At 41.1% G+C, this 27685-nt stretch overlaps 1 protein-coding gene across 1 annotated transcript; it reads right to left on the bottom strand.

Annotated features, from left to right (window-relative positions):
- Positions 1–277: 277 nt before the first annotated feature.
- On the bottom strand, positions 278–27307 carry DKK3 (dickkopf WNT signaling pathway inhibitor 3). Its single transcript, XM_061999891.1, has 7 exons — positions 27085–27307; positions 25060–25197; positions 24472–24555; positions 5268–5360; positions 3399–3543; positions 2713–2869; positions 278–662 (listed from the first exon to the last, which is right to left on the bottom strand). Exons 1-7 carry the CDS (start codon positions 27268–27270, stop codon positions 419–421), a joined length of 1047 nt encoding a protein of 348 aa, XP_061855875.1. The 5' UTR covers positions 27271–27307; the 3' UTR covers positions 278–418.
- Positions 27308–27685: the final 378 nt, after the last annotated feature.

Below are 27685 nucleotides of genomic sequence, written 5' to 3'. Positions count from 1 at the left end.
TAAAAATCAATGACTAAACCAGTTCAAAGTAGATGGTTCTTACCCTAGGAAAAGGATCCATTCTAAACACAGGTACTCAAAAGTCACTTCTACTAAAAACTTCAGATTATTTATGCTTATGTGTATTTTTTAATGAGTACAAGTACTGATAAGTTTGTTGCTAATGCGCAGGGGAAAGTACTAATCCAGAAGAAACACTGATAAATTTCTCATTTGACTTTCACAGAAGATTTGGTCCAAAGACTCAACACATTCAACAAAACTTGGGACATGCAGGTTTGGTGCACAGATAAGGATGCTCACTGAAGTCCTTGTTTATTGCACTTCTATCCAGCAGTTGGTGTTTAGGGTTTATATAAGCAAGACACTAGACAAAATTTTCTAGAAATAGCAAACTAAACTGTCTGGTATTTGGACTTCAAATTTCTTCTCCCAAAAGCAGGTCATCAGCTGAGTCAGGCTCAGGCTTCAAACCTGCTTGGTGCTCCAGACTTTCTAACTCTTTGCGCACTTCCTGAATGACGCTGCTCTCTTCGTAATCAGAAAGCACATCCCTGGGTATCAAGCTGAGAAGTGGCATCTCATCCATGATTAAGGGATCTTCTTTTCCATTATTCCTGGTTTCATTGGCAGGCAGTTCACACACAGATGTTGTGCTGTGGCTGTTGGAAAAAGACACATCTGGTCACATAGTACAGCTTTTTGTGTTCTTCTGCTATTTCCTTAATAAAATTCTTCATTCCCTCTCCACGTCAAAGTGTGTTAAACCATTAATACTGTCAGATCTGCTGTAGCTGACTTCCTAAACGTGTGATTGTTACATGTTTGACAGCTGGCAAGTTAAAGGTGAGATTTCCACATACAGAGCTAGAAGATCCTAGAAGCAAAAACATTTAACAGTGGGACACAAGATGGCAGTGGACCTCAGCACAACCTGGCCATTCTACCTGCAAGTCCTTTCTATTCCTGTAGTAATACCAAGTGAAGAAACATGATACTCCAGCTTAAGAGGAATGCAGAAAAAAATATTGTTGCTTGCCGTCAAGCGGCAGAGTTCAGCAAACTGAGCAATTATAGATTTGGTTCTAAGCAGAAGACTGTAATAGCTGTATTTGCTGCTGTCTTTGTTTTGAAAAGTGGCTTCAGTTGCCTGCAAGCATCCCACATTTGTTTGAGAAACTTCTAACACGGAAAAAGATTATTTATATTTGTTGACAGTAAGCAGGGAAATAGAACTTTGATCACGATGCATCTGTTATCTGCATTGCATGGGACAACGCGGCTGTAGGTCCCTGTGACAGTGCAAGCTGACCAATGCTTGCTTGTGCCTGGGATTTCTCAGCAACTCCTTAAACCTTGCATCTTCTTTCACTGGGAACAAAGGGGCAATGAACTAAAGATGTTCCTGAAGCTTATTTTGTGTATGTCTGAGTTGTGTTTTGCTTTCTAGGAGTTTTAAGGCTCCATTTGTGGGCAGACTATCCCCGGATATCCACCAGGATATAATCTGATTGCTTCAGTGTTTACCACTCAGGAGTAGTCTTTAGCTAAGTGCCATTGCAAGCAAAAATGGACTGTTTCTTTTAATTATTAAAAAAAAAAGTTATCTGAATCTTCAGATTTACCAGATAAATGCACAAAAGTGGCTTTACCTTACTGTCTATAGGCAGGTGCTATGCACAGTATTACTGTAGTTGTGATAACCCTAATCAGAGAAAGAATTCTTGTGATGATAGCTGGACACTTCAGTTATACTCACACCCTCATTCCTTTCTGTGTTTCTATATCCTCATCTGAAATGTTTTCCTTCTTACTAGACATGACATTTGCTGACATATCTTCCCTGAGGTTAATGGTACTTGCACACAAACTAAATTTTGGTGCTGGAAGGATGGGATCAACTCTGCTTGCTTCCTTAGATGACATTTATGAAACAAAATGTTACCTGATTACTTCTCATGCGTGAAAAAATGTAGAAACAGAGTTAGACACAGAAGACAGAAATAAGAATTTACAGATCTGTCACAGCTGTGCTGTCTTGTTAAAAGTTTATTTAATGCAAATGGTACAGACAAACTGGGAGAGCTTATTTCACAGATAACATGTAGGTTTTCTAAGAATACTTTTAATGCAAAACTGAAATATCTCATGTGCTCCCAATAAAATTGGTAGTAATGCAAATAGTTGTCCTTTTAAAGAACAATTAAGAGAGTTTTAGCAGAAAACAGGGAGTTGGCCTCCTTCCTGTTTTGTGATTCTGTGTGACCTTCCATAAAGTGTACCAGGAGTACAGGAAAATGCCTCTTTACACTTACTGCATGTATTAACATGTCTTTAGTATGTTTTATGCATGAAAGCAAGAACAGTATCTCACAGAAGCCAAACCTAACTTAGAAAGCTGGTGGACAAGAGCTGTGTGGAGAGAATTTAATTGGAATGATCCATCACCACAGCTGTTAGTACATTCTCATTGGTTAAGAAGCAGTACCAGAATGATCAGTTCACAACCTGAATGCACGCTTGGAATAAGGTGTTCAGTTAGGCACATTCATGTGGGACAAAGCAGTAAGTCTGAGAAAGTTCTAATGCTCTTGCTGAGGAAATCTGTTAAAGCACCTTCTACTGAAGAAGAACCTGTGAGCCCTCTATCTGTTTATCCCAGAAATGGAGCCCTCATTTCAAGCATATTGCTTGCCCAGTTTTGATCTTTACCTCTGAGGTTGGCAGATCAAGCCACTTGCGCATGGGCATCGCTCCAGTACTCCATCAGGTTCTAGGTCCCAAGTGATGAGATTGAGAAGTCTGTTTGAAGGATCATGGCAGAATTCACCTTCTTCAGGTAATGGAGTGCACACAGGAAACAGTAGTTCTGCATACCAGAGTAAATTAATTGTATGAGAAGTCATCAGCTGTCTGCTAAACTGAGGTCACCTAACTTTAAGCCTATAAGCAAGGTATTTAAGTTCCCTTACCTATTAGGAACTTAATGTTCTTTCCACTAGGTGGGGGTAAGACATTTCAAGTTTATGCTTAATGAGCAAGATCAGCTCCTGCTTCTTCAGGAAGAGGCTACTGTCCATACAGTAGTATTGCACAACTCCATGCCTTGGAAAGACTATTCTAAACCCAAGAGAACTAACATTGCAGTGAATCTTTTGCAATGCATAGTTTTAGCAGGTTAAATTCTGAATAGTGAAATATCTGTGTTTTAGAACTGTTATTTTTCCTATTCAGAGGTTACAAATACAGAGCAATTTTTCAGAGACTAAATAATGAGGTTACAAGTCAGAACAACCTGTTAATTGAAAAGGTTAAATCTCTCCACACCTAGTCAAAAGAGCTAAACATAAGCACTCCCATATTATAAAATTAATAGAGTAAAAAAAGAAAACTTTTACCCTTGTGAAAAGCACAGCACATTCCAGGGTTGCAGTCATGTTGGTTCTCACAAATGGTGCCGTTCTCTCCTTTTGAAGTGGATTTCCTGCACTCGCCCCAAACGCAAAGCTGCTCTCCGCAGCACTCAACATCCCGGGAGCAGTGCTTGCAAATGGGGAAAAGCACATGACCAAACTGTCACTCCAGCACTAATTGCACATATCAACAGATGCCAAAACATAGAATTAGACCCTGGTCCTGAAGACAAATGCATGTATGTATTTTAAATACGTGTGCCGCATTCCCACTGTTGAGGCTCTCAGCTTCAAGCGTCGTAGGGCTATTTGCCAGACAGGCACCTCCGCAGCAGAGTTACAGCATTCCTCCCATGCTGCTATATGTTCAATCTGTCAAAACCTCAATTCTCATTTACTATTTACATGAAAATTCATCAGCAGCCAGACATCCTACAATGTAACGTGGGTTTCAGGACAGCCTTTTGTAATCAAGGGAAACAGAAATTAATAAATGAAACATTATCAATGGAAAGCATTACTGATTTTGGTTTTCCATTGCTAAATGCAGCCAGGAACTCATATTTGTTCAGAAGGATTGCTTTGAAAGAGTAAAGCAAAAAATTCTTACTAAAATCCAATTTGTAGTTGTAATGAAAACCAAGATTTGTAACCAACAATCTTTGAAAAATATGTCTCTGAAAAACAATTCTCTTTCAAAATCAGAAACTGAAATCTCTACCTAAGGAGAGCTTTGTTTGATGATTGGCCCAGTGTTTCAACTACACACACTTAATAAATCAACCAAATAAAAACAGTGTGCCACTTTGTTTCCTTTTTTAGGTAGTTTGATTAACATCTTCAAGATTCCTAGTAGGTCAGCATTTTAACAGCTTTTTTCCACCCGTGTAAAGCCCTGTCTGGGCAGCCATACAAAATCAGACTTGCTTTTCCAATGGATCCCCCAGGAAGTGCTTAACACAGGGCAAGAAGTAGGACTATGTTAGCACTGTTAAGACCTGCTAATTAAAAAGAAAAATGTTGTCTAAATGTGGGGGTTCTAGGTCAAGGAATTGATCCCACTACCTTCAGTCTGAGCTCACTTTGCAACAGGAGTGTAGCTAGGAACCAATTTTTATTTATCCTATAAATGTTTTCTTTATCTTTTAAATTGGGACTGCAAAGAAGTCATCCCAATCATCATTTTTAATTATTCCATGTTGCCAAATGATCAGTTTAACATTTTCTAAAATATGAAGAATAAACTTAATGACACCTGAGCACATACTCAGGACTTGTGTTTAAGCAAGCATTCGGTCTACTGAAGTCAAGAGAGCTCCCTGAAGTCATCAAGATAAGTATTTAAATCATTTCAGCAACAGCTTGGTGCTTGTAGATTATAATAATCCTGTTGATTGCATGACTATACACCAAGGTTTGCTTGCTTGTAGACTCAACTGTCTGCAAATGCACGGAGGAGGGAATTTGTTTCACAAGAGACTATCAGCAGAACTTAGATGAAAAGAGACAGTTGGGTAAAAGTCTTTTTCAACAGATTGCTCTTAAACTGGATTTCACCACCAAAACAGCCTGAACTTCTCAGGCACCTGTCACCCACAGAAGGTAATCTAACCACAGCTATTACCAAGACAGGAATGTAATGCTTCCTGAGGTTCACAGATTCAAACAATGTAAAGGATCCACTTAAGAAAAAAAAAAAAACAACCCAAAACACTATAGCACCCACTTTTTCACCCCATGCAGAAAGCTTTGCAACTTCTTTTCTATCAATTCTGACTTGCTGACATTAGCTACAGTAACTTACATATCAAGTTTCTAAAGACCACATCAAATCACATCTCATCCAGGACTTACTGTATGCTGGGTTTTACAGAGCTGACATTTGTATTCAAAAGTGGAGAACTGGCAATACTTCCCTGTTTCACAGTCTTCATCAATGATACATTCCTGAAGAAAAGGACAAAAGTGTAATTTGTCAGTGTGACAGAAACCCATACATGGGTTTTAGGTTTTTGAGGGAGCAAGGGGTGCTGAAGACACTTGTGTTAAATCTATTTTACTTATATGAGAGTACAGTTACAATTCATTACTTGTCTGTTTTTTCAGATGAGGGGCAAGACCAAAGGAAAGAGGCTACACTGCAGCAGCTGCAGCAGCCAACAGTGCTCTGTGGGAGACTACTTTGCAACAGCTTTCTTGATCCCAGTCCAGGTAGCTTTATGCCGCTCTCCCTCCTCTTCCCCAGCAACATCAGTGCTGACCTCGGAAGCTCCGCAGCATGGTTAGCTTCCCTAAGCCAGCAAGGACAGCCCTATGGGAGAAAGGATACATGTTTCCTTTTCCTTCTAACTGCTCCTCTGTTGCCCTTTGCAAGGCACAGACAAATTACTCTCTGGCAATTTTTGCAGTGCCTAAGCATTTTTGTCAGCAACAACTTCTATGCTGAAAAACACAGTGCTGCTTCCACGGGACTGGTAACGTTAAATGTTCCTGGGACTTTATGGAAACAGCAGCACTACCTTACAGCCGGTACTTCTGGGAAGCAACAGGGATAACACACCAGTTGATTTCCTTTTCTTGGTTGATGGCATGTCTCATGCACCATAGCCCATCACATGCAAATGTCTCAATACCTACACATGTAAATTTAATATCCTTACTTTAATTTGAGTATTGCAAAACATGCAGGAGCAGATTCTCAGCTGACATCATTCCTCTGGCACCTCCCTGCTGTCCATGGAGTTAATTTCCATTCAGTAATATTCTAGCCTGTCGAAGAACTGATTTACACATCACGTGCTTTTGAAGTGCACACAACAAACTCAGTGTTTCCTCCTGTGGTTTGGTACACACGAGCATTCAACAGACAGATCTGAACACTAGTTTAAGATTGATACATACTGAGGAGCCACACACATCCTAGGAAAAAAAACCCCAACGGTTTCCTAATGCATCAGCCTTTGCTACCCAGCTAAGACAACAAAAGTAGGTCTCAAGCTAGTAAGGTGCTTCTTTTCATGGTCTTAACAAAAATGTTCATGTCAGAGAGGCACCTGAGATCCCATCTTAATCACAAACTTGGCCTAATGTTTCTTCACCCAGAGGTCCTTCAAGAGGTCCCCATGGCAGAGATGGCTCACCTGGCATTGACGCTGCACAGGGTGAATGTACAAACTGGTCAGAAATCCTTCCCAGAACACAACTCTGCAGATATAGCAGTGAGGGTAAGTGTGTATGTTTGTATACCCCGAAGTGTCTGGCTCACAAGGAGGGGGTGTTTTCTCTTTCCATCTGATGGTTATCTCTTAAAAATTGTGTGATTAGCCCTGTTCACAACAATGTATTTTCTGCAGGCTGGAAACAATCTAGCCAACAGACGAATAAATCGTAGCACTATTCTGAGTCATTTGTACTCCATCACTAGTTTGTACCATTATAAAGTTGGTGCTGTCTATTTGCTATTAGTCAATTTAAAAAGAAAAAGAAATTAGACAAAAATCCCTGGCTTCTCTGAAGAAACCACTTGATTGCTCTTTGGCAGATCTCACTTGCTGGAGCAGATCAACTGTCATCTGTGCAACCTTTATTGAAAGTTTCCACTAAGCTTTTAATTTTCAATTTCTACTTTTTTAGAACATTTCTCCCCAAACTGATGACTTCTTCCACCTCATCCCAGTTGAGTTTTGCATTTCAGCTGGGGTGAAAATTAGCTCAGCAAGAAGTTGAAGTCAAGCTCCTAAATTACTATACTCCTTGAAAGAGGAAAAAAATTGCACTGTGAAACAGCTGTACTGTCTCCAGACCTTCTCCAGATTAAACCATAGGGAAGCTTCTTGCCTTGTGTGAGACACAGCTGCTCTGCATGAAGAACAGTTCCTTCTCCAAGTTACCTGTTTTGGCCATCTGCAATCTTTTCACGGTTTGATTACCCAGAACATAGAACAGGAGCCAAATACAGTCTACAGCCTGATTATTTTCAAGTCAGTGACCTGATGTTCACATTATATGTTTATAATTAAGAAGTTGCCATTTCAGCTATTTTAAGACAGTATCACCAAGTCTAGGCTGCTATATCATAATGGTTTTACAGCTTCATTATTCCCGTACAGTGTGTGTTCTGCTTGTTTGCTTTTGTGTTGTTACATAATCAGGTGGGTCAAAATCCAAATGCTATATAGCATGTTTGAGGTTTTGTGGCTCCAAGTTAGCAGTTAGCCACTTCTCTTCAGCAGCCATGCTCTTCCTGGCCAATTTTCTGTCTGTAACTTTGTCAGCTTCTTATAAATCTCTCTGTATAAACCATACTCAGGCTAAACTATACTGTTTCACTCCTGTTCCATCCACTTTCAGGCAAACAGCCAGGTCTCAGTGTAGTCAGTTTTTCCAATTGTCCCTCTGCAAAGGAGAAATCTTGCCATAACCGTTTTTAAGTTCATAGAACAACTCTAAAACCATCTAACACCAAAGTTGCAGTTCTCCAGTCACTGATTTCTCCTGCACTGAGTCCTCCACCAAAAGATGGTTTCCGCCCCCTCCTTACTGAATTGTGCCCCACCAGTTCAGATTTCCTGTTTTATGAGGGTTTTCAGCAGGGGGAAAAAAAAAATCCCTTCACAGTTTTCTTTCCTGGCATGGAAAAAGCTTGCTTTCATATGCTTTCACTGAAATTTTATGCCACAATCCCAACCAACTTCCTTCACCTAAGTATTGTAATCCCTGGCCAATGCAGAACTCAGTAATGCTTACACATGCAGATGTGTAACTTTACCTTTTGTTTCTTTCTTTTTTAATTTATTTTGTTAAGCTACAGTCCTTTTCTAATGAGGCTACCTTGAGACACAAGGTTGCTGGGCAAGGAACAAACCTAAGCATCTTCCATCAGCTGCAACAGATTCTGAAGAATCCTTTTTTTTTTTTTTTCCTGGAATTCTGAAAAATAAAGTTATTTCTCAGAATATTTTGTCTTTGCAGGAAAGTGTAAACTGAGGAGAAGGGATGCTACCTTCAGACGTGCAGCAGTGCAGACAAGTTGAGCAGATAGCTTAAAGAGAGAATTAGCTACACTTAAAATGGTGTACATCTCTTTGAAGTCCATTCCAATGTTATACCAGTTAAATAGCAGCAAAGGAATACACTGTTTGAGAATTGCTAAAGATTAATACAGAACGACAGCAGGACTGGCTGTTTAATAATGGGTATATTAGGACCCACAAACAACAGAAGCCAGAATGGAGAAGAGCATGCTATGTAATTCTAAGTACATACTCAGCATCCTGTGGGCTCTTATTATAATATAGTATTCTGCAGTGAATATCCTGCAACACCTGAAAGCAATCTGAGGGTTAGGATCTGCTCCAAAACCAACAGGGAAAAAAACCCCAACAAAACACTGAAACTTGTGGAAAAGGTTCCCCATATTATAAGACTGCTAAGAAACTTCAGTTTTCTTGCCTTTGGCAGATTATGCCAAGCTATCATTTCCTTTCCTCAAGACTGGTTGGTCTCCACACTTGAGAATAAAAAAGTGATGATGTTAGTGATCAAGTATGGTGGGACCACAGCTACCAGAAAACTGAACGGGCATCTGAGCGTGAGCTGGCGCCGGAGTGCAGAGATCAAAAGGAGCGTCTGAGGTTTTGACCAGAGTGCTTTCCTTCAGGATGGAAGTACAAGCACATGGAAGGGCACACACGAAGTTTTCTTTCAGTGTGGTATGACATTCTTCACACTAGCCTTTTTGACCTAGAAGGCACAAGGAGCTATTTTGGCAGACTGTACTTGACTGGTGGAGTGAAGCCAACTGTGCTGTGGACTGCATTATCCTCTGCCCATATAACACACTAATGATAAAGAGGGAGAAGCAAAGAATTGCTCAGTTCAAGTTATGAAAGCAGAACTACAAGACCAAAGTTAACCTACTTTCACATAGAAACGTACATTTTTTTGCAGTGTTCATCTGGTTTCTGTACATCACTATGGTAATATTTTTATTACACTGTTTCATTGGTGATCTAGTATGTACTGAAATCATGCTCATTTTGCTTTGCTCTTTTTCCCCTTAATTCCTAATTAACACTCTAAGTATAGACTAGAGTGTTCAAGTCTGTTCTGATACTGTCTGACTTTCAAAATGGAGTCAGTGATTTTAAATTAAAAATTGGTATTTGATTTGTCTTTTCCCTTTCCCCATTCACACTCACCCTACCTCCCACATTCTCAAAAAGTCCTTCTTCAAAGAAAACTAAACAAAACTCTCTCTTTGCTGTTCATATCTTCAGCCAGTATCTGTCAGGGACAGGCAAACGATTGTCTGGAATGGGCTTTCTTTTCCTTCTGGGCTCTTCACACTTTAGCTTAGAACCAATGAAAGCAGAGGAAGGTGCTGTTGATGACTTTGTATACACTTTTTCAATGGCGAATTAAATATCTATCAAAGCCAGACAATAAACACCCTAGGGGGGGATGAATATGGAACAGAAAATGCTCCTGTGGGTAACAGGCAGCTGTAGTGGAGAAACTCAGTAGCAGTTGGTTGCCAAGGTCACTGACTGTTCTGACATGGGAACAGAAAGTGGGATTCAAATAGGAGAACCACTTTTCCCCTCCTTGTGTAAGCTATATGGCCCAGTTTGCTGGCTTATTCTGATCCAGTTGCAGTTTTGTGACTGCAAACCTTTCCAAACTGCCTAACAGCTAAAGGAGAGACAAGCTTTTTCTTTGCCTTGGCACTGTCTAGACAGCTGTAAGCCATAATGGGCATAGAGAGACAAAATTCACTGATTTCAGAGAGGTACAGAATTTTGCCAGCAGATGCAGAACTACATCTAAGAAGCAATACTACAAAAGCAGTTGATGCAACAATTAGAAATGATTTTTTAATAACAACCTTGGAAATGTATGGGGGCACCTTTCATGCTCTAATGAGACAACTATGCTTCAAACGCTTTTCTGAACAAAAAGCTCCTTTACATGTTTCTTAAAAGCTCCTCATATAAGTAAGTTTCCTTTCAAAAACCTGTAACTCAAGTAAAAGCCAATGTTAACTTCCATAAATGGTAGCTACAGAGCCTTCACAAACAGTTGCAGAGCTCACCCAACTGTTTCTTTGAGACAACGACCATTTCAGCTGCAGCTGCTGTGGCAAAGCCACTTGTTCATGTTGAAACTGACATTTCCGAGCAATAAGCACTTCTAAGAGTTAATATTTACCTCCCTGTTTACATACGCTCTTCTAGGTTTTGTTTTAATTTCTACAAGTCATTTCCCTTAGGGCTGCTCTCCATTACTGCAGCAGATGGCAAAAACAGCTGAGTAGTAAGAAAAAAAAAAGCATAGAAACTGTTTTATGTCTTATATGTACTACAGGTATTAGAAAAATGGCAGAACTACATAGAATGGAATATTGTTTTATGGAAACTACTACCACAGCTTGATTTGCAGTAGTGATCTAGTTGCTAATCTCTCAGTTGTCTAGACAGAGTGCATAATGCATTTGACTTTAATGAGATACAAATTAATTTGCCTCAAAATACCTCAAAACCTCTGTAATACTTTCCAGCAGACCAAACCTCTTGCTGCTATCCTGCCAAGTACATAGCACTCCTAAAAATAAGGACTACCATTAAAAAAAGACACACTAAAAAGAGCAGACATGTGAATTGCAAACTATGGTATTAGTCACATCCCAGTGCTATGTGGGAAAGCCAGCTATTTGTGTGGCTGTTCAACAGCAATGTGACTTCTGAGATCAAAACTAAGAAGGAAATAAAACTGACTCCCTTAGTTTTTTTCTTGAACTTCAACACAGAACTAATCTCCCCCACTTCCTTTTCGCCTGTCAGAAAGATAGAAACATTTTAATTAGAAAAAAAATTGTTTCTGGCTCTCCACGTGATGCAAAATGAATGCAAAATATGTCTACATGACATAACTGAAGACAGCAACGTGGCTACAGTAGTCTTGACATGCTGTCAGAAAGCTTAGAGAATGAATTGAGGCAGGTTGTAGTCACCCAATAAACTGCTCACCACCTAAGCTAGCGTAAAAAGTCCACCCCTTTCTACACCGTCTGCTTATTCTCACCAGAAATACAGTGATCCTGTCAATGGTCAGGCAGGAGATAAGCATAAAATAAACTTCTGATTCTGTATATTGAGCTATAGAGCTATACTGGTATAGCACATCTGTTTCAGTCTGCAGAGCTAGGTCATCCTCTTATCTCCTCTTAACTCTTATGCAGTTCATGTTCCAGGTCAAAAAAGAAAGAAATAAAATGTTATTTTATCCACAGCTTCAAGGAACTGAGACTTCAATGAATGAACAAACTAGACATAAAAGCAAAAATCAAAAGATTCCTGACAAATGCCTCGGGATAATGAGAAAAATGTTGCCTAGATGGACTATCAGATTGTGTTCTGCTCACACATAGTCAAAATCTCTGTATGTCACGCAATAATTTCATGGCAGGTCACTCTGCAAAAGCAGTCACTTTGTCTTCTTCCCATACTCTCTTTCTCAGTAAGCAATGTAATAATCTAGTCCTGGCAAGACTACAGCCTTTGCAAATGCCCCTGAATAGGAAACACTGTGTCAAGTACTTATTTCAATCTATTGTACAGTGGTCTCAGACACTATAAGAACTGTTCAAACTTGGTAGAAAATCCCCACAAATTAGTTACCTGACAGGTAATTAACTTACTCTGGAAACTAAGAGCTATCCAACTGAGAAAGGAGCAAAGGTCTGTTTACATGTGTGTGTGTGTGTGTGGTGTATACATGTATATAGCTATATACATATATGTATATAGGGCTTCATATAGCAGTGGCTGTCTGTAATAGCAGAAGTCTTATCTCATCCCACAAATTTGCCCTAGAGAAGGCAGGACAGGTTATAACAAGAAATTTCACTTCTCCTGTTTGTCAGGTGTACTATAGAGCAAGATGAAAGAATTCTGATAACAAAATCTTCCTTTAGGCCTTCTGGAACCTTGGTGCCACCATGTTATATGGTCAGTCCACTGGGTTTTTTTTCAATACACAATTTTTTAAACACTCTATAATAATCCCCTATATTCATAATTAAAGAAGTTGGACAATGTGAGACCCAAAACCAATAGCCATATGTTCCATGTTTAAATGCCCCATGTTAAGAAAGGCTTTTTCACATAGTATGAGATTTTGAAATGAGGTCAAAATACTAATGTATGTTTATAAACAAAGTTTTCGTAATGATTTTGCAATTAATTGTCTTAATAGAGAAATGGATCTATTAACTGGAGAACAAATCTTTGACCTTCGATAACCAGCAGCTGTGTCTAAAAGATTTTGGTTTTTATTCTAAATGTGTTGAGATAGAATAACAGTTATGGAAACAGTGTAAAACTGTGCAACAGAGCTCTAAAGGGCCATTATTTCTAAACAGTCAGTAATGATATAAAGATAGAGCTTTCATGTAATGGTGTGCCCAGGGGCTGAGGTTTAAATGCAGGCGTCTCTTCTCTCTACAATTGGCAGCTACAAAGTTTCTGTGATTCACTAACGAACTATGTAAACTTTGAAAATTCATAAGAGCAAAACAACACAGAGTGGCTGTACACAGCAAGGATGTGAAACAGCTGTGCAAAACCAGCTGAAAACATGTTTTCTGTATTTAATAGCTACTTGCTAGTCTTTACCACTGAATTAAGACTAGCACACTTGAGAGTAAGACACCAACTGGTGCCCATTCCCTCACAGAACCTATTTCAAACCCTGAATATTGTGTGCTTTGCTCTTATATGATACACTGGTATTTTTACTTTTTGAGGCTTCTTCCAGACCTCCTCTTTAAGGCATTTGTTGGGATTACAGTGGAGACCTTTTTTTTTTAATTCATTTGATTCACTGCCTGAAATCATGTGTCTAGAGGATGTCAACCACATGAGATGATGGCTATTCATGAATATTCATTCCATTTCCTAAACAAACTAATGAAGAAGAAATGGAAAAAGGTCTTCAGCATTCTCGTTATGTCTTTGCAAAAAGCACACCAGAATGTGAATGTACTACAGATTTTTACCATGTATAAAGTCCAAGACAAACACCTACTAGGAGACCAAAACTCTCCCTTGCTGATGGCTACAAAATACCTTGGACACGGTAAGATCAGTAAGGTTCCCCTTCACCTGACACCATGATGTCAGCCTCTCTATTCCTCACTCTGGAAGGACTGGACTTTCTAAGGGAAGGAGTTTGAGGAATTCCTCATGTGAAGTCACAGAATAGGCTATGATTCATTTCCAGACAAATAAGTCAACAAATCCAAAACTCCCACCCCACCCTGTGTATCTTTTTACCAATTACGATACATTACTATTTGAAAGGGAGAAGTGGACTTGTAAAAATTGGGACAAGTAGAAAAGTTGGAGGGGAATTCTCTCTGTAAGATGTAGTGGTGAATAACCACGATTTGTCAGCTAATGGTGTGGTATTCTTCAGTGTTAACTATCAGTGATAGAGTCCCTCAGAAGACCAGCGAGACACTCCTCAAAAAATGACAAAATGCAGGGTTTGAATCAGATGGGAGGAAGGACAAAGCAAGTCTTACTCAGCTAACAGTGAAATGCATTTCTCAATGGAATACATTGAAGCTGCCATTCTAGAGTGGGCTTTTTCTCACATCTGCCAAATCTTTGATGAAACAAATTTTACTACTTTCCTTCAGCTTCCATGCTTTACCTTAGTAAGTCATAGCACAAAACACCATCAAGCTGAACTAGGAGCATCTCACACCTCTGCCCGACCATAAAAAACTGCACAAAAGGCCAAGCGGTCATAGACTCCATTTATTCTGCACAAAACCTGTGTCATTCTACTGATCTTGATAAATATTTCCCTCCTACAGCCCAGGAAAAGGTAAGAGATGAGTCAGACTCAACGCATGTGAAAGGAGGTGTTACTGGGCCAACCTTCTAGCCATGGTGAATTGGTACCATTGTGCCACCTTACCTATGACAATACAGATGTAAACCAACAGCAGGTTTAATCCATTCAGCTGTAACCTGTGCATCTTGGTCATTCCGAGATTGTAACAGATGTAAACAGAAAATGAAAAGACATAACATTTATTCTTTACATCTGGAACTGTAGCCTGTATTTCCTAAAGTCTTTGCTACTGTTGTTACCCTACCAGCTAAAGCTTGCTGCTTAATTTGATAACATGGTTTCAGCTAAAATCCCAGATAAGCATCTGCTGGAGCCAATGGATTAAACCACATCATCAAGACGTGGAAAAAACTTCTCTTTTGCCTTAAAGCTCTTCCTTTCGTGTGATTACTTTTGCAACATGGGTCTGTCCAGAGGAAAGGAATATTGCTGATGAACTTTCACTACTGTCCAAAGACAACCCATACCACAGTCTCCTAACACATGTCAGTAGATCACAGAATTGTCACCACCTCACATAAAAGATTCACTCTCCTGACAGTGACTGTTACCTTACACAGAAGACAAAAATTCTTTTAGTGTCTCCTAGGATAAATATGTAGATCTAGTAGAGTCAGAAAGTTAAAGCATTCATGGTGTTTTATATCTCCCTACAGCTTGGACACAATCTGCAAAAGACATTTGGACAGCCTTGATTCCACAAACTCAGCATGTCACGGGTGAGAAGACTGAACTAAAACCAGGGGAAAGGTAAACAACCACTCTTTGATATACGCTACTCTCTTACTACGGCTCGTTTGCAGAACAAGGAAGAGGCAGATGACTGAACATGATGGCTGCCTCCCCAGAGATGAAAAGTTTCAGACAGCACAGAATTTATTTCCACAACTAACAATAATGCTGTAAGCTTTAGAAGTGGTGCATGACTCTGTTGGACACTGATGAAGCAGTGAGTGGGTACTGAATCTCTAAGAGAAAGTCTGTTTTGTAGCCTTCTGGAGAACACTTACTGGTTTACTGTTGTGCTTTTACTAACCACTACCTAGAACACAGAATCAATTCCAGGCACTGCTGCAGTGTTACAGGAATAGTTTAATTGTGGTGAGGGGAAATTTACTCCAAGAAAATCTTTCTGTTCTCAATATTTAGCTGTTTAAAGGGTAACAGTCCAGGTAGGTAAAAATGGTGAGGCGATTCTTCTGCCAGTTTGATTTTATGTAAAAATATTCTTTTCCTTTGGAGTTTACCTGGAACGGGAATACATCAGAGCACATGAGGGTCTGGCAAATTTTAAAACAGCCCTAAACACAGGCATAGACCTGGATTACCAATGAAGAATGTTACTTTCAGAATATGTATTAGTACTACATCACTTTGTTTGCCTAACTTGACGGACAAAAACTCTGACACTAAGCTGAGCCAGTAAATAACAGAAAAGAAATCCTGGTCACTTTTTAATATATTTTTTATGTTTCTAGCAAAGTAAATTTACTGAAGTTTTCTGAACAATTTCAGACTCCCAGCGACACAAACTAAAGCCTTGATACCTTTAATCAGAAGTAACTCCTTTACTGTTGCATTAGTTATTTGCCCATAAATCCAAGCTACTATTTAAGACCAAAAAAAGGGATAATTATCTGTGTTCTCTGACCTTTGGTTGTTGTGTTCTCAGCTGAAACACCTGTCTGGTTTGCCTCACCTCTCAGCAAAAGGCACCTTGCTTCTCTTCACTTTGATAAGGTCTAGCAGCTGTTTACACCTGCTTGTTTCTTCAGCGTCAGCAAGCATGATATCTGAGTCCATGGAAACTGCAGTCTCACTTTTCTGCACATCATGGTCATTGCAGCATTATAGTATTACAAAACCATCTTATGTTTGTACATGGGATCCACTCCTGATTCTCTGTGTGGATCCATAACTTTCTACACAGCTCTGTAGCTCTGATAAAACAAGCCAACTCAGGATGGACTAATAAATAAAGATGTGAACACTAAGCTGTATGAGACATACCTCACCTGACAATCACAGAGGTTTCCTGCCTTCTTCCTCAAAGATCAGGCAGGATCAGAGTTGACACATGCTTTTCAAACTCCTTATGACAGATCATTCACTGAGGCTAACATGCAAACTTTTTTGGTTACAGTTCCGTGTACATCAGATGATTAGCAAAAATGCTGCCTTTAGAGACACACTGACAATAAACCCCTCCTGTCTTCCATGAGCTAAATTAAAACGCTTAATAGCTTTTGCATCACTAAGAAGCATTTGCTGCTTATAGAGTTCCATATGAATACTCAGAGGTACATGCACATTCCACCACACCTTTCATACAAGAAAGACATGTCCCTTGCTCTACAAGATTCATAACCTAAAAGTATTCCAGATTAATAAGAGCAATTCAAACACTAGTGTACACTTCTCTCATCTTTGGCTGCAATCTCTTTCCCTTTGCACCATTCTCCACACTATTTTTGACAATATAACAACATAATAACAAACATAAGCTACTTGTCTTCATTGGCTATTTGCACCTTTCCCCAGCTTCATATTCTACCTTGCCAAGACTAAACTGAAAAGATTAGAGAAAAAAGGGGTTTCGGTAAAATGTTCAGAATGTCTGAATTCTGCCTGGCTGAAGAGCCCTGGCTCTCTGAAACAAGCCAGGGGATAGATTTGCTTGTTTTGAAACAAAACATGGGTATTTGGGCCTCTCAGGACTGCAGTCACAATGCTCTTTCCTCAAAGGCTCAACACCTAGCTTCTGTTTGCATAGCTACTTAATACCTTTTCTAGTGGAATAAGTGCAGACTTTGAGCAGATTGCTAGCATCAAACAGGTTGGTAAACTCAGAGCACCACACTGCCTTGGAGAGGTTGTGCGAGAGAAAGAACTGAGGGTAAGTTTGCATGGTAATATTAAAAAAACCACAAAATACTTAGTTTTTCTGCAGGAATTTAGGTGGATTGGGACTGGATGGGAACCTAAGCTACAAGATATGTTTTGTTTTAAAATGTAAGCTATGACTTAAAAAGTGTCAACTGAATGTGACAAAAGAAAGTGAAACAGCATTCAGGTATTCTGCTTATAAAAGGCTAGTGAAACTATGGATCACTTTTTTAACTGATTACCATTGTAAGCTATTAATGCTTCATTTGTTCAGAAAGCTTTAGCCTATATTATAATTGTAATAATCTATTCAGGTTACTGTGTAGTATATAAACTTGAAAAACACTGACACAGTTCATTCAGATCTCTTAATTCTCTCCTGGAACATTAACTAGGAAGTACAGTTTGCCTTATCTGCTCCTACACTAAGAACTACCTAAAGGGTGGGATGTTTTGAAAAGAACTGTACTAGTCACAACATGATTCATGTAGCAAGTTACATCAAAAGAGCAGGCTGGACAGTTAACTGAAAAGCAAAACTAAGAGTGTTAACCAACTAAATTATTAAGCATACAAAAACTACCAGATTTAGATATTATGGGGGTTTTGGCCAGACACAGACCAGCATTTCAACCCAGGAATGCACTTAGTGTGTCTACTGATAGTTTAAGGCTGTTGTTGTGCAAGTCATGAGGGACCAAAAGTTTTGTGAAAAATGAAACAAAAAAATTGGACCCAAAGGTAGGACTGAGATTCCCAAAGCACTTGTTTTGGGACACTAGCATAGCAAAGGGAGCAGAAGTCAAGTCCAAGATGCTGCAGGTTTGAGTTTCTGCCATCAGCTCCCCTCCTGCAGTGCTGCCGATGGAAAAACTGTCCTCTATTTTGAAAGCTCCTTTTCTCTTCAACACTGGTAGGAACTCCTCTCCCTGGAAGAGTATGAATCATAAAAGACAGCAACTCCAGTATATGTGCTCGAGAACATTCTTAGTGAAATCATAGAGAAGTTGCCCAAATAAGAATCAAGCAGTTACTTTAGCAGTCCTGGATATCTGTGGAGAAGTGGAAGCTTGGTTATGAAGTGCGACAGCTTGGTCACTTAAAACAGATTGTTCGCTACAAAAGGGGGAAAGAAAACCCCAGAGATTAATGTTCTTTCTTCTGCTATTTTCCTTCTTTTTACTGTTTTACTGTGACACTGAAGATAAAAGCTCGCAAATGCTTTTAAAAAAGCCATTCTAATAGGGATGCTATCTGTTCTGTCTCTACCAATAAACTAGTGATGTGACTGACGGTCACTTCCAGAATCTGTCAGATCAGCTGGCAAAAGCAGTTCCACAGTGATACAGTCCTTCCTCCCTGTTCAGAGCTGCAGAGATCCAAACAGCGGCCTCTAACCACAGAAATAAAGGTCTGGTATCACAGGGCCTGTCTCCTAGAGACCTGAGAGTGTTTGAAATCACTTACTAACCACCTGCTGTATTTGCAGAAGGTGGGTGCCAAAGACATGTGTGCATACAGACACACACACACACTTTTGCAGAGAAAACAAGCACCTTGCACAGAATCACACTGGAGACACCTCTCTTTACTCTCCCACAAAGAAACTTTGACCTGTACTGTGTCACTAATGAGAAGGCACAGTCAAGCCCTCAAAAGCCTCTACCATCAAAGACAGGCAGAAGTGCCAAAGCCAAATGAGAAATGCACAGCACTCTTCCAGTTCACAACTGAAACAGGACTAGTCGAGAAGCCTGGATGCTTTGATTTTTAAATGATATTAAAGAAGGTCGTTATTTTACCTGTGGCCTGTACTTGAGCTAACAATTGGAAATGAAATTTGCAAGCTAACCAGTGTTCCCCAGGTAAGTATTTGAGCTGTAAAACCAAGAAGTGGATGTAAAACCCTGCAGAGACACACAAACACACGTATCAAGCTACCTCTTGCCTGTATTCGGACTCTTTAAAGATCCACGGCTGTTGGATCAAAGCCTGACGTCTATGCTGGTGACTGTCAGTCCTCACTGACATCTGAGAAAGTGAATGTTAGTCTGGGAATGTAAACGGCGCCTCCAAATAATGCAGCACCTCCAAAGAACTGGATTGTGTTGCCAGAAACAGCAAGCAGCCCAATTCCTCTTCTGGAGCCTTAAAATACTGATAGTCTTCTGGCCATTAAAACACCGTCAGGAACGCAGTCTACAGAGAATACTTTTGCGATGCAAAGCCAAGAAGAAATACTGAGAGGGAAAAGTGTGTGTGAGGGGGAAGATTATGCCTTATCCTCAGTTTAAGGCTCAAATACTTATCTATGGAACATTGGTTATCTTGCAGATTTCATTTCCAATAGTAAGCTCAAGTATATATAACAGTGTATCTGCACCCTATGTCTGTGTATATACTTATTGGTATGCACTATATCTATGTGTATTTGTGTCTGTTTTGGGGGGACATGGGGGTGGCACAAGAGTGGGATTTAAAAAGCAGACACAACCCATTTTCTGTGAAGCTGCTTCTCCAGTGCCGAGTTTCCTTCCAGACAGTATGTGAATTCATTATTGAACCGTCACAACATAGATCTTTGTGTACCCGAGAGGCTTTTGCATCACATCTCAAAGCCCAGAAATGTCACCAGAAAAAACTTTCAGTGATTTGAGTGGCTTTTTACTTGGTTCAGAGAGTAAAGGTGAGCTGAGGGTTGCTGGGTTCCAGTTATTACTAATTAGTGCAGTAGTATACCATACAGAGTTTACATTTCAGAGCAGGTGGTTTGCTAAGGTGTTTTATGAATTCTTGTATTTACCACCCAATTTTGTGCCTGAAGTGCAGGAGCTGTGGGAATTCTTAACATTTAAAAGTTAAGCCTATAAACCAAATCTATAAAAGAGGTCTAGTTTTCAGCAATCAGTTTCCCTGCAAGCACAGAAATTGAGCTTGAGTAATAACATGTACCTATTTCTTTTACTTGGCAGATTGGAAATAAAATCAAAGGTGCCATTCTAAAGGGGCACCTATCTGAAGGCTGTGGGAATAGCATCAGAATAGAGGTCCTGTTCCCAGTGGCTGGCTCCCTACAGCCTCTGCAACCAAACTCTCCATCCACAGAACCAAATATTAGCATTGCCCTTTTCAAACGGCTGTCAATACTTATAGCTACAATTACTCAAACCTCTTGTTGCTTATACTAAACAGCAGAATGAATCACTCATGAGTACTGAGGATGTGTGTTAGAGAACAGCATATACTAGCTGTATTTAGAGATCCACTGAGATAATCTCCAAACAGCTTTCAAAGGGCTTCCATATATAAATACCTGGAGAATACAAAACCTATACATGTACTATTTTATTGCTAAAATTTAAAATGAGCACCAAAGAAGCAGAATTATTCTTCCACTATGTAGTGGTCTGCGAAACCTGCGGCCTGGGAAGTGACTGGGACATCCCACAATGTCACACAACTCCTCAAATAGGAAAATTTATGTATATAAAAATGACCTAAGGGGCCAATGCAAAGTTTTGTGCAACTCACCTTAGCAATACTTTTGCCTTAAGTTTACAGATCTAAGCTCTTTATTTTGGACAAAATTTAGATCTCTCTTTAGCATCATTTTTTTCCTACTATAACCCAGATTATCCAATTCTCAGTCTCGTGCCATTACTCCTACAACAGTTCTTCACTCTTGTATTACCCTAACCAATTCACATTCCTCCTTAATATTTTAAGTTTTCAAGTATTTTCAGATTCACTTCTGTTTAGGCATCTCTTAGTCAAGTTAATCTTTGCATGTTTGTCCACTCTCCTTAAATAACAACCAAATACATCTGTTGGTTGCTTTTCCCATTTAGTTTTTTCTCTAACTTGGCAAGCTCTAAATAAGGTGTTTGTACCATGGGCATGCTGAAAGTTCAAAATGAGTGTGAGAAGGGAAATAAACATTAACAAACGCAGTTTCGTTTCAGCAGCTGCTGCAGAAAGGATGTTGATGAATAAAGTGCCCCAAGACTTAAATGATTAGGAATTAACGTGATCAGTCCTGATTATGCTCATTTTGTAACTGCATAAAGACCGCTACCATGAAGTTGGAGAGAAATTTGTATTCAGCTCTCAAATTCCTGAGCTGGAAGACTAATCATGGTATTGGTTCTGGACACAGCAAGGGCTTGCTAAGTGAGGCAACCTTCCCATAAGGAAAACACAGATGTTACTTGATATATGAAGCTTATAAGGAACTTTGCATAATCATTGGAGAAAGATAGCTTAGAAAGATATTTTAGAGGTGTGAAAAATAATCAGATGCCACAAGCAAGCCAATTATGAAACAAAACTAGTGTTGTGTCCCAGCGCTAAGAAGGCTGAAGTTTGCCTTTGTAGTGCACAAAGATGATGACCATATTTGCTTGAAAAAAGCATTTAAGATTACCTTCGTTACACATACTATTAAAAGGCATTTTGGAGTATGTTAACACTTTGTATAAAACCAAGCCATAGCTAAGAGCTGTTGCAATTTATTTTGTACCTTCACTTTGCACTTCATCTATGAGCTTTGCAAAACAGTAAAAAAAAAGTACAGCAGACATAAGCAACTTTATTTTGCTACTTGCCATTCTCAAACTTTCATAGGAGTATAAAAACATGAGCTGAAAGAGGGAAAACTTAGAGGATGACAGCAGAAAAGATGCACCAATTTCAGGTTTTATGCACACTAAAAATGGGAACTACGGTCATTAATTGTTTTGTTTAATGTTTTATAAAATAGCTGAAGAGCTGCTTCTGGGAAAGAACTGGGAGAAAGTTACTCTAGAAAAAGCCAGGGCATGTTAAAGTAAATTAAACCACAAACTGTCAGTTAGATGAAGTCAGCTTCATCAGAGGAAACACTGGCAATTCTTGTCTTTATGACAACACAAAAAAGTCCACTTTGGTGAGATTATAACTGAAGAAAACATAACAGTTCTTCCAGGTATTGGTAAGTGCTGAATTTCTCATGGGAATACTGCTGTTTAACAACTGTCCCTGTGTTTACAAGTCTCAGGTAAAAATATTCTTGATCTTTTAAACTTTGAGAATCCTTAAACAATCAATTTTCAGAGCAGAGAGGAATTTATTGTCCTGCCCTTCCCTCCTTCCCCAAAGTGACATTTCACAATCAGTATCCACCACTACTTTAGGCTGAAAATAGAACCATATGTTGTTCCACAGACTCCTCACAACAGACAATTTGGGGTTTATTTTCTAGTGTTAAAAGTCTGTAAAGTAATGATTTATGAAAAGCAAGTCCGGCAAGGATAACAGGATGGCCAGGACAGCAGAGGACTTGCCCTGGGTGGAAGAGGAAGAGGTTAAAGACTTGTTGGCCAAGCTTAAGGCTCATAAGTCAATGGGTCCTGATGGGATGCATCCTAGAGTGCTGAGGGAGCTGGCTGATGTGATTGCTAAGTCTCTCTGCATCATTTTTGAACAACCATGGAGGACAGGTAAGGTGTCTGAGGACTGGAGAAGGGCCAATGTCACACCAGTCTTCAAAAAGGGCAAGAAGGACGACCCAGGAAACTACAGGCCGGTCAGCCTCACCTCCATCCCTGGAAAAGTGATGGAACAACTCATCCTGAATGGTATCACTGAACATATGAAGGATAAGATGGTTATTGGGGGAGTTAACATGGCTTCACCAAGAGGAAATCCTGTTTGACTAACCTGATGCTTTCTATGAGTGCATAACCCGCTGGCTAGATGAGCGGAGAGCAGCAGATGTCATCTACCTTGACTTCAGCAAGGCTTCTGACACTATCTCCCATAACATCCTCATCAGAAAGCTCAACCAGTGTGGCTTGGGTGAGTGGACAGTGAGGTGGATCGAGAGCTGAATGACAGAGCCCAGAGGGTGGTGATCAATGGCACAGAATCAAGTTAGAGGCCTGTGGCCAGTGGAGTTCCACAGGGATTGATTCTGGGGCCAGTCTTGTTCAACATCTTCATCAACGACCTGGATGAGGGGACAGAGTGTACCCTCAGCAAGTTCCCTGATGGCACCAAACTGGGAGGACTGGCTGATTCCCCAGAAGGCTGTGCTGCCATTCAGCGGGATCTCAACCAGCTTGAGAGTTGGGCAGAGAGGAACCTCATGAGGTTCAACAAGGACAAGTGCAGAGTCCTGCATCTGGGAAGGAACAACCCCATGAACCAGTACAGGCTGGGGGTAGAACTGCTGAAGAGCAGCTCTGCAAAGAGACCTGGGAGTCCTGGTTGATAATAAACTAAATATGAGCCAGCAATGTGCCCTCGTGGCCAAGAAGGCCAATGGCATCCTGGGATGCATCAAGAAGAGTGTGGCCAGCAGGTCAAGGGAGATTCTTCTCCCTCTCTACTCTGCCCTGGTGAGGCCTCATCTGGAGTACTGTGTCCGGTTCTGGGCTCCTCAGCTCAAGAGGGACAAAGAATTTCTGGAGGAAGTCCAGCACAGGGCCACCAAGATGATCAGGGGATGGGAACATCTTTCATACGAGGAAAGGCTGCGGGAACTGGGGCTGTTTAGTCTGGAGACTGTGGGGGAATCTTATGAACATTTATAAATATCTAAAGGGTGGGTGTCAGGAGGTTGTGACATCCCTTTTTTCTATAGTAGATAGTAACAGGATAAGGGGTGATGGGATGAAGCTGGAACACAAAAAGTTCCACATAAACATAAGAAAAAACTATTTCACTGTTCAGGTGATGGAGCCCTGGCACAGGCTGCCCAGAGGGATTGTGGAGTCTCCTTCTTTGGAGGTCTCCAAGACCCACCTGGGCATGTTCTTATGCGACCGGATCTAGATGACCTGCTTCTGCAGGGGAGTTGGACTAGATGATCTCTAAAGGTCCCTTCCAACCCCTACCATTCTATGATTCTATGATTCTATAAGAGCACACAGTGGATATATATGAAGCACTGTTACACTAAAGGTTTACCAACACTCACTGGAAAGGGCCGTGTAATTATCTTTTCTATTTGAGTACAAACATTTTGACAGACTAATTGAATATTCAGATGAAACAGCTCAATTAAAACATTGAAACTTGTCTTCCAACTAATAACATTCCTAAATTAAATTAATTAAAAAGCACAAACATTTTTGACTGCTTACTCCTAACGGTTTTGTGTGTTTTGAAGCATCCAGAAATTTTTCTAGGTGAACTAAAACATCTTCTCGTAAATGAGGAACTCCAACACATTTGTTTCATTTTCAAAATAAAAAAATGTTTCACTTACATGATTTCTTTTGTTTTCTCCATCTTTTATAGATGTAATAACTGTCTCAGAAAAAACTGTTGATCCAGTTTTGTTATCTGTAACCTGATACAACAAAAGAAGAACAAAATCACTAACTACATTTCTTTATTAGTCCTTTGATACTCTCAGTCCTACGTTCTGCAATAATCAACCTACTCCCATCTCTTCCTTTTCTTCCCGTTTTGCTGTCTCTGGTATAAAATCGTGATCTGGGTGAAAAAACTAGATGACAAGGCTACCTCCTTATCTATGTAAGATGTCACTGTAATGAAGCTAACTGAGCAGGAGATGGTCATTCTTTTATGACCCATATAATAGCTACATCCGTGTCCTGCTTTTAGCAGACACTTCTTTCACAATAAATTATTTCACATTAACCTTTTATGACATGTGCCTCTACACAATGACTAAGCAAGCAAATAAGACACAATAAAACCCCAAAGTAATCATCCTCAGGCACGTTTTTCTCCAGATTTTCTTATTTCTCCCCAAAACATACAAAACTTGTTTTATTTCTGAAGAAAAGGTGTGTAAGAACCAGCAGTCTTGCTGCATGTTTTGTCATACCTTATCAATCTCTTGATGAGTCTGAACAGTTTTATTACCAATTCTAGTTTCTGTGTTGGACTCATTATGGTAGTTGGGAGGTAAGTTTTCAAAGTTTACATCTGACAGTTTTTTTGCTCCTTCTTCTTCAGCTTCCATCTGCCAAATTTAAATAAACCAACTGAAAATTAGCAACAATCACACAAAAGAGAACAAGCAATACTTCTTGTGTATCCTTCTGCAGTAAGCCTGCTTAATTATGTGATGCTGTTAGTACAGATCCCCCTGCATGAGAACACTTACTCAGCTGTTTCAGACAGTAACCACAGCAGTTTTATTAATGGTCTACAAAAACAGTGGCGAGCTAAACCCTTGAGCTCTGGAATGTTTAGGCCAAAGTCAGTTCCTGTGAGGAAAAAGTGTTTAAAGGCTAGTGAGAACTTGGTACCTGCACAGGCTGATGCCGATCAAGAGCTCAGCTTTATATTTTTCCCAGAAAACCACTAAACACTTGCCATCTGACGAAGAGAAAATATTTTGTCAGGACAGAGAGATGCAGCCAAAGCCCCTTGAAGTCAACAGAAGCAGCCCTGCAGATCAGGGCACATGCACCTAGAATTTCATTCTCTATTTCAGTTTCCACTGTCTTTGCTTGCTAAATTAAGGCTCAACACAGAAAAGGAGTGCTCTCTGAATCACAAAACAGAGTAAGCTCAGCAAAAGGACGTGAGTCTTGTAAACAACATGAACTCTAAATAAGTTATGTCCCTCTGTTACTGAGGGACATAACTGTAACTGAGCTAGGAAGCCACAGGTTCAGCCTGGAAGAACAGAATGGTTCCTAAAACAAAATCTCTCTTTCTAGTGTGCCTGTTTGTTTTAAACAACAGCTGCAAACCTTTTTTAAGTGGAAAGCATTTATCTGTTAAGACGTAGCTCAGGCAATTCCCATTTTGTGCCATATACAGAGCATTCCTCAATCCAGAACTGGTTGTAGGAAGAGTAAAAACAGGCTGAAATTCTGACCACATCCTTATTAATAACTAAGTACATTTTTGGCATTGTAAAGAACATTTTTTTTTAAATAGTTTATCTCAATGTATGTGCAGGCTAAATTAAGTGGATGACAGAGGTAGATTTCAGCAACTGTGCAGATGACGGTAACAGTTCAGAAATTACCTAACTATAGTAAAAAAGGTCTGTTTCCTCAGTTGGTTGACAGTAAAAGTGGGCAATTTTTTTCAGGCTACATATTTTTGAATGAGAGGAAAAAAAGATCTTGGAAGATTCTTAACGTGAAGGGAAAAAAGACAACGGTTCAGGGTCTAAACTCTGTTCCTGGCTTTGAAACAGGTCCTCTGTGATTCTGTTTTGAGATGAAGACAAGGAATTACATCCGTGTAAGTCACTTCTTCACACGTGTGTTTCAGGATCTTTGCATCCTGGTGTGGGATAACGTCTGGTGTCTTAGTTCCTGCTGTACAAAGACAATGAAAATAACTCTTCACTCCTCCCCGTGCCACGTACTGTTATTTTCTCACTTTAGGATCCAGGCAGACAATTTGCCCGCATTTTTACCTCTCTGTTTGCCCTCACGGCTGAGGAGAGGGGCTTCCCAGCGCAGCCCCAAGCGCCGCGACACGCACGCCCGGCAGCCGAAGGGAGCGGAAGCGGCGTGAGCGCGAAAGCCTGCGGGTGAGCAGGCGCAGCGGCTGCAGCCCCTCCGCCGCGGCAGTGTCGCGCCGGTACCCCAGCACGCCTCCCGCCGAGGGGGCGGCGGCAGCGGGCGGGAAGGGAAAGGAAAGGCGCGGGTCACCGCCGTATGGAGCAGCTCCGCACGGAGCAGCGCAGCCCCGGCTTGCGTTGTCGCCAGCGGGGGACGCGGAGAGGCGGCCGCCGGCGGGAGTCCGCCCGCGCGGGTGAGAGGCTGGCGCGGCGCTGCCCGCAGGTGCGACGCGCTGCGGCCCGGGGCGGGCTGGGGAGAGCGAGGGAGGAACGGGCCCCCACCCCGCGGGGACACCCCCCCGGGCCCCGCCGCCCCCTCACCTCTTCCACCGCGTTGCGCAGTTTGTGCTGCGTGTCCTCCATAAGCGCCTCCACCTCCCGCAGCATCTCGCCCAGGCTGGCCGCCCGCCGCCGGCCGCCGGCCGCGGCGCAGCACAGAACCCCCAGCAAGGCCAGCAGCAGCAGCGGCCATCGCCGCCGCGGCCCCGCTCCCGCTGCCCGCCGCATCCCGCCGCCGCCGCTCCTGCCGCTGCCCCTCAACGGTGCGGGCTGCCGGCGCGGGGCGGGGCGGGACGGGCGGCTCCGATGCGCCGGCCCGGCCCCGCAGCCTCCCGCCGGCCCACATGGGCCTGGCCCGGCCCTCGCAGCCCCCCGCGGAAAGCCTCGCCCCAGGGCCGAGCGGGGAGGGAGGCAGAGGGGGATGAGGGGAGTGATGCAGAGGGATGGAGCAGCATGAGTTTCCCGTTCAGACCTGAGACCTTTCATCTGTTGATTTTAGGAACAGATTTAGTTTGAAGGGGATGGTGGCAGCTGCTTGACACCTCTGTTACGTATTTTTCTCTCCAGTCTTCAGCAAAGGCTTTCATCTCTGAGGATCTGCTCGGCCTCTGAGATGTGACACGTCCTGTGTCTGGCTGGCCAG

Source organism: Colius striatus, chromosome 7 (assembly GCF_028858725.1).
Source record: "Colius striatus isolate bColStr4 chromosome 7, bColStr4.1.hap1, whole genome shotgun sequence".
Taxonomy (NCBI): Eukaryota; Metazoa; Chordata; class Aves; order Coliiformes; family Coliidae; genus Colius; species Colius striatus.
Note: the sequence above shows the minus strand (reverse complement) of the source record. Positions and strands in the feature narration are given on the sequence as shown.

Coding starts and splice junctions, on each gene's coding strand:
- DKK3 (XM_061999891.1), bottom strand. CDS start 27,270: ATGCGGCGGGCAGCGGGAGCGGGGCCGCGGCGGCGATGGCCGCTGCTG. Junction 25,198..27,084: donor TGCGCAACGCGGTGGAAGAG/GTGAGGGGGCGG, acceptor TAAATTTGGCAG/ATGGAAGCTGAAGAAGAAGG. Junction 5,361..24,471: donor GAGAAAACAAAAGAAATCAT/GTAAGTGAAACA, acceptor CCTTTTCTTCAG/GAATGTATCATTGATGAAGA.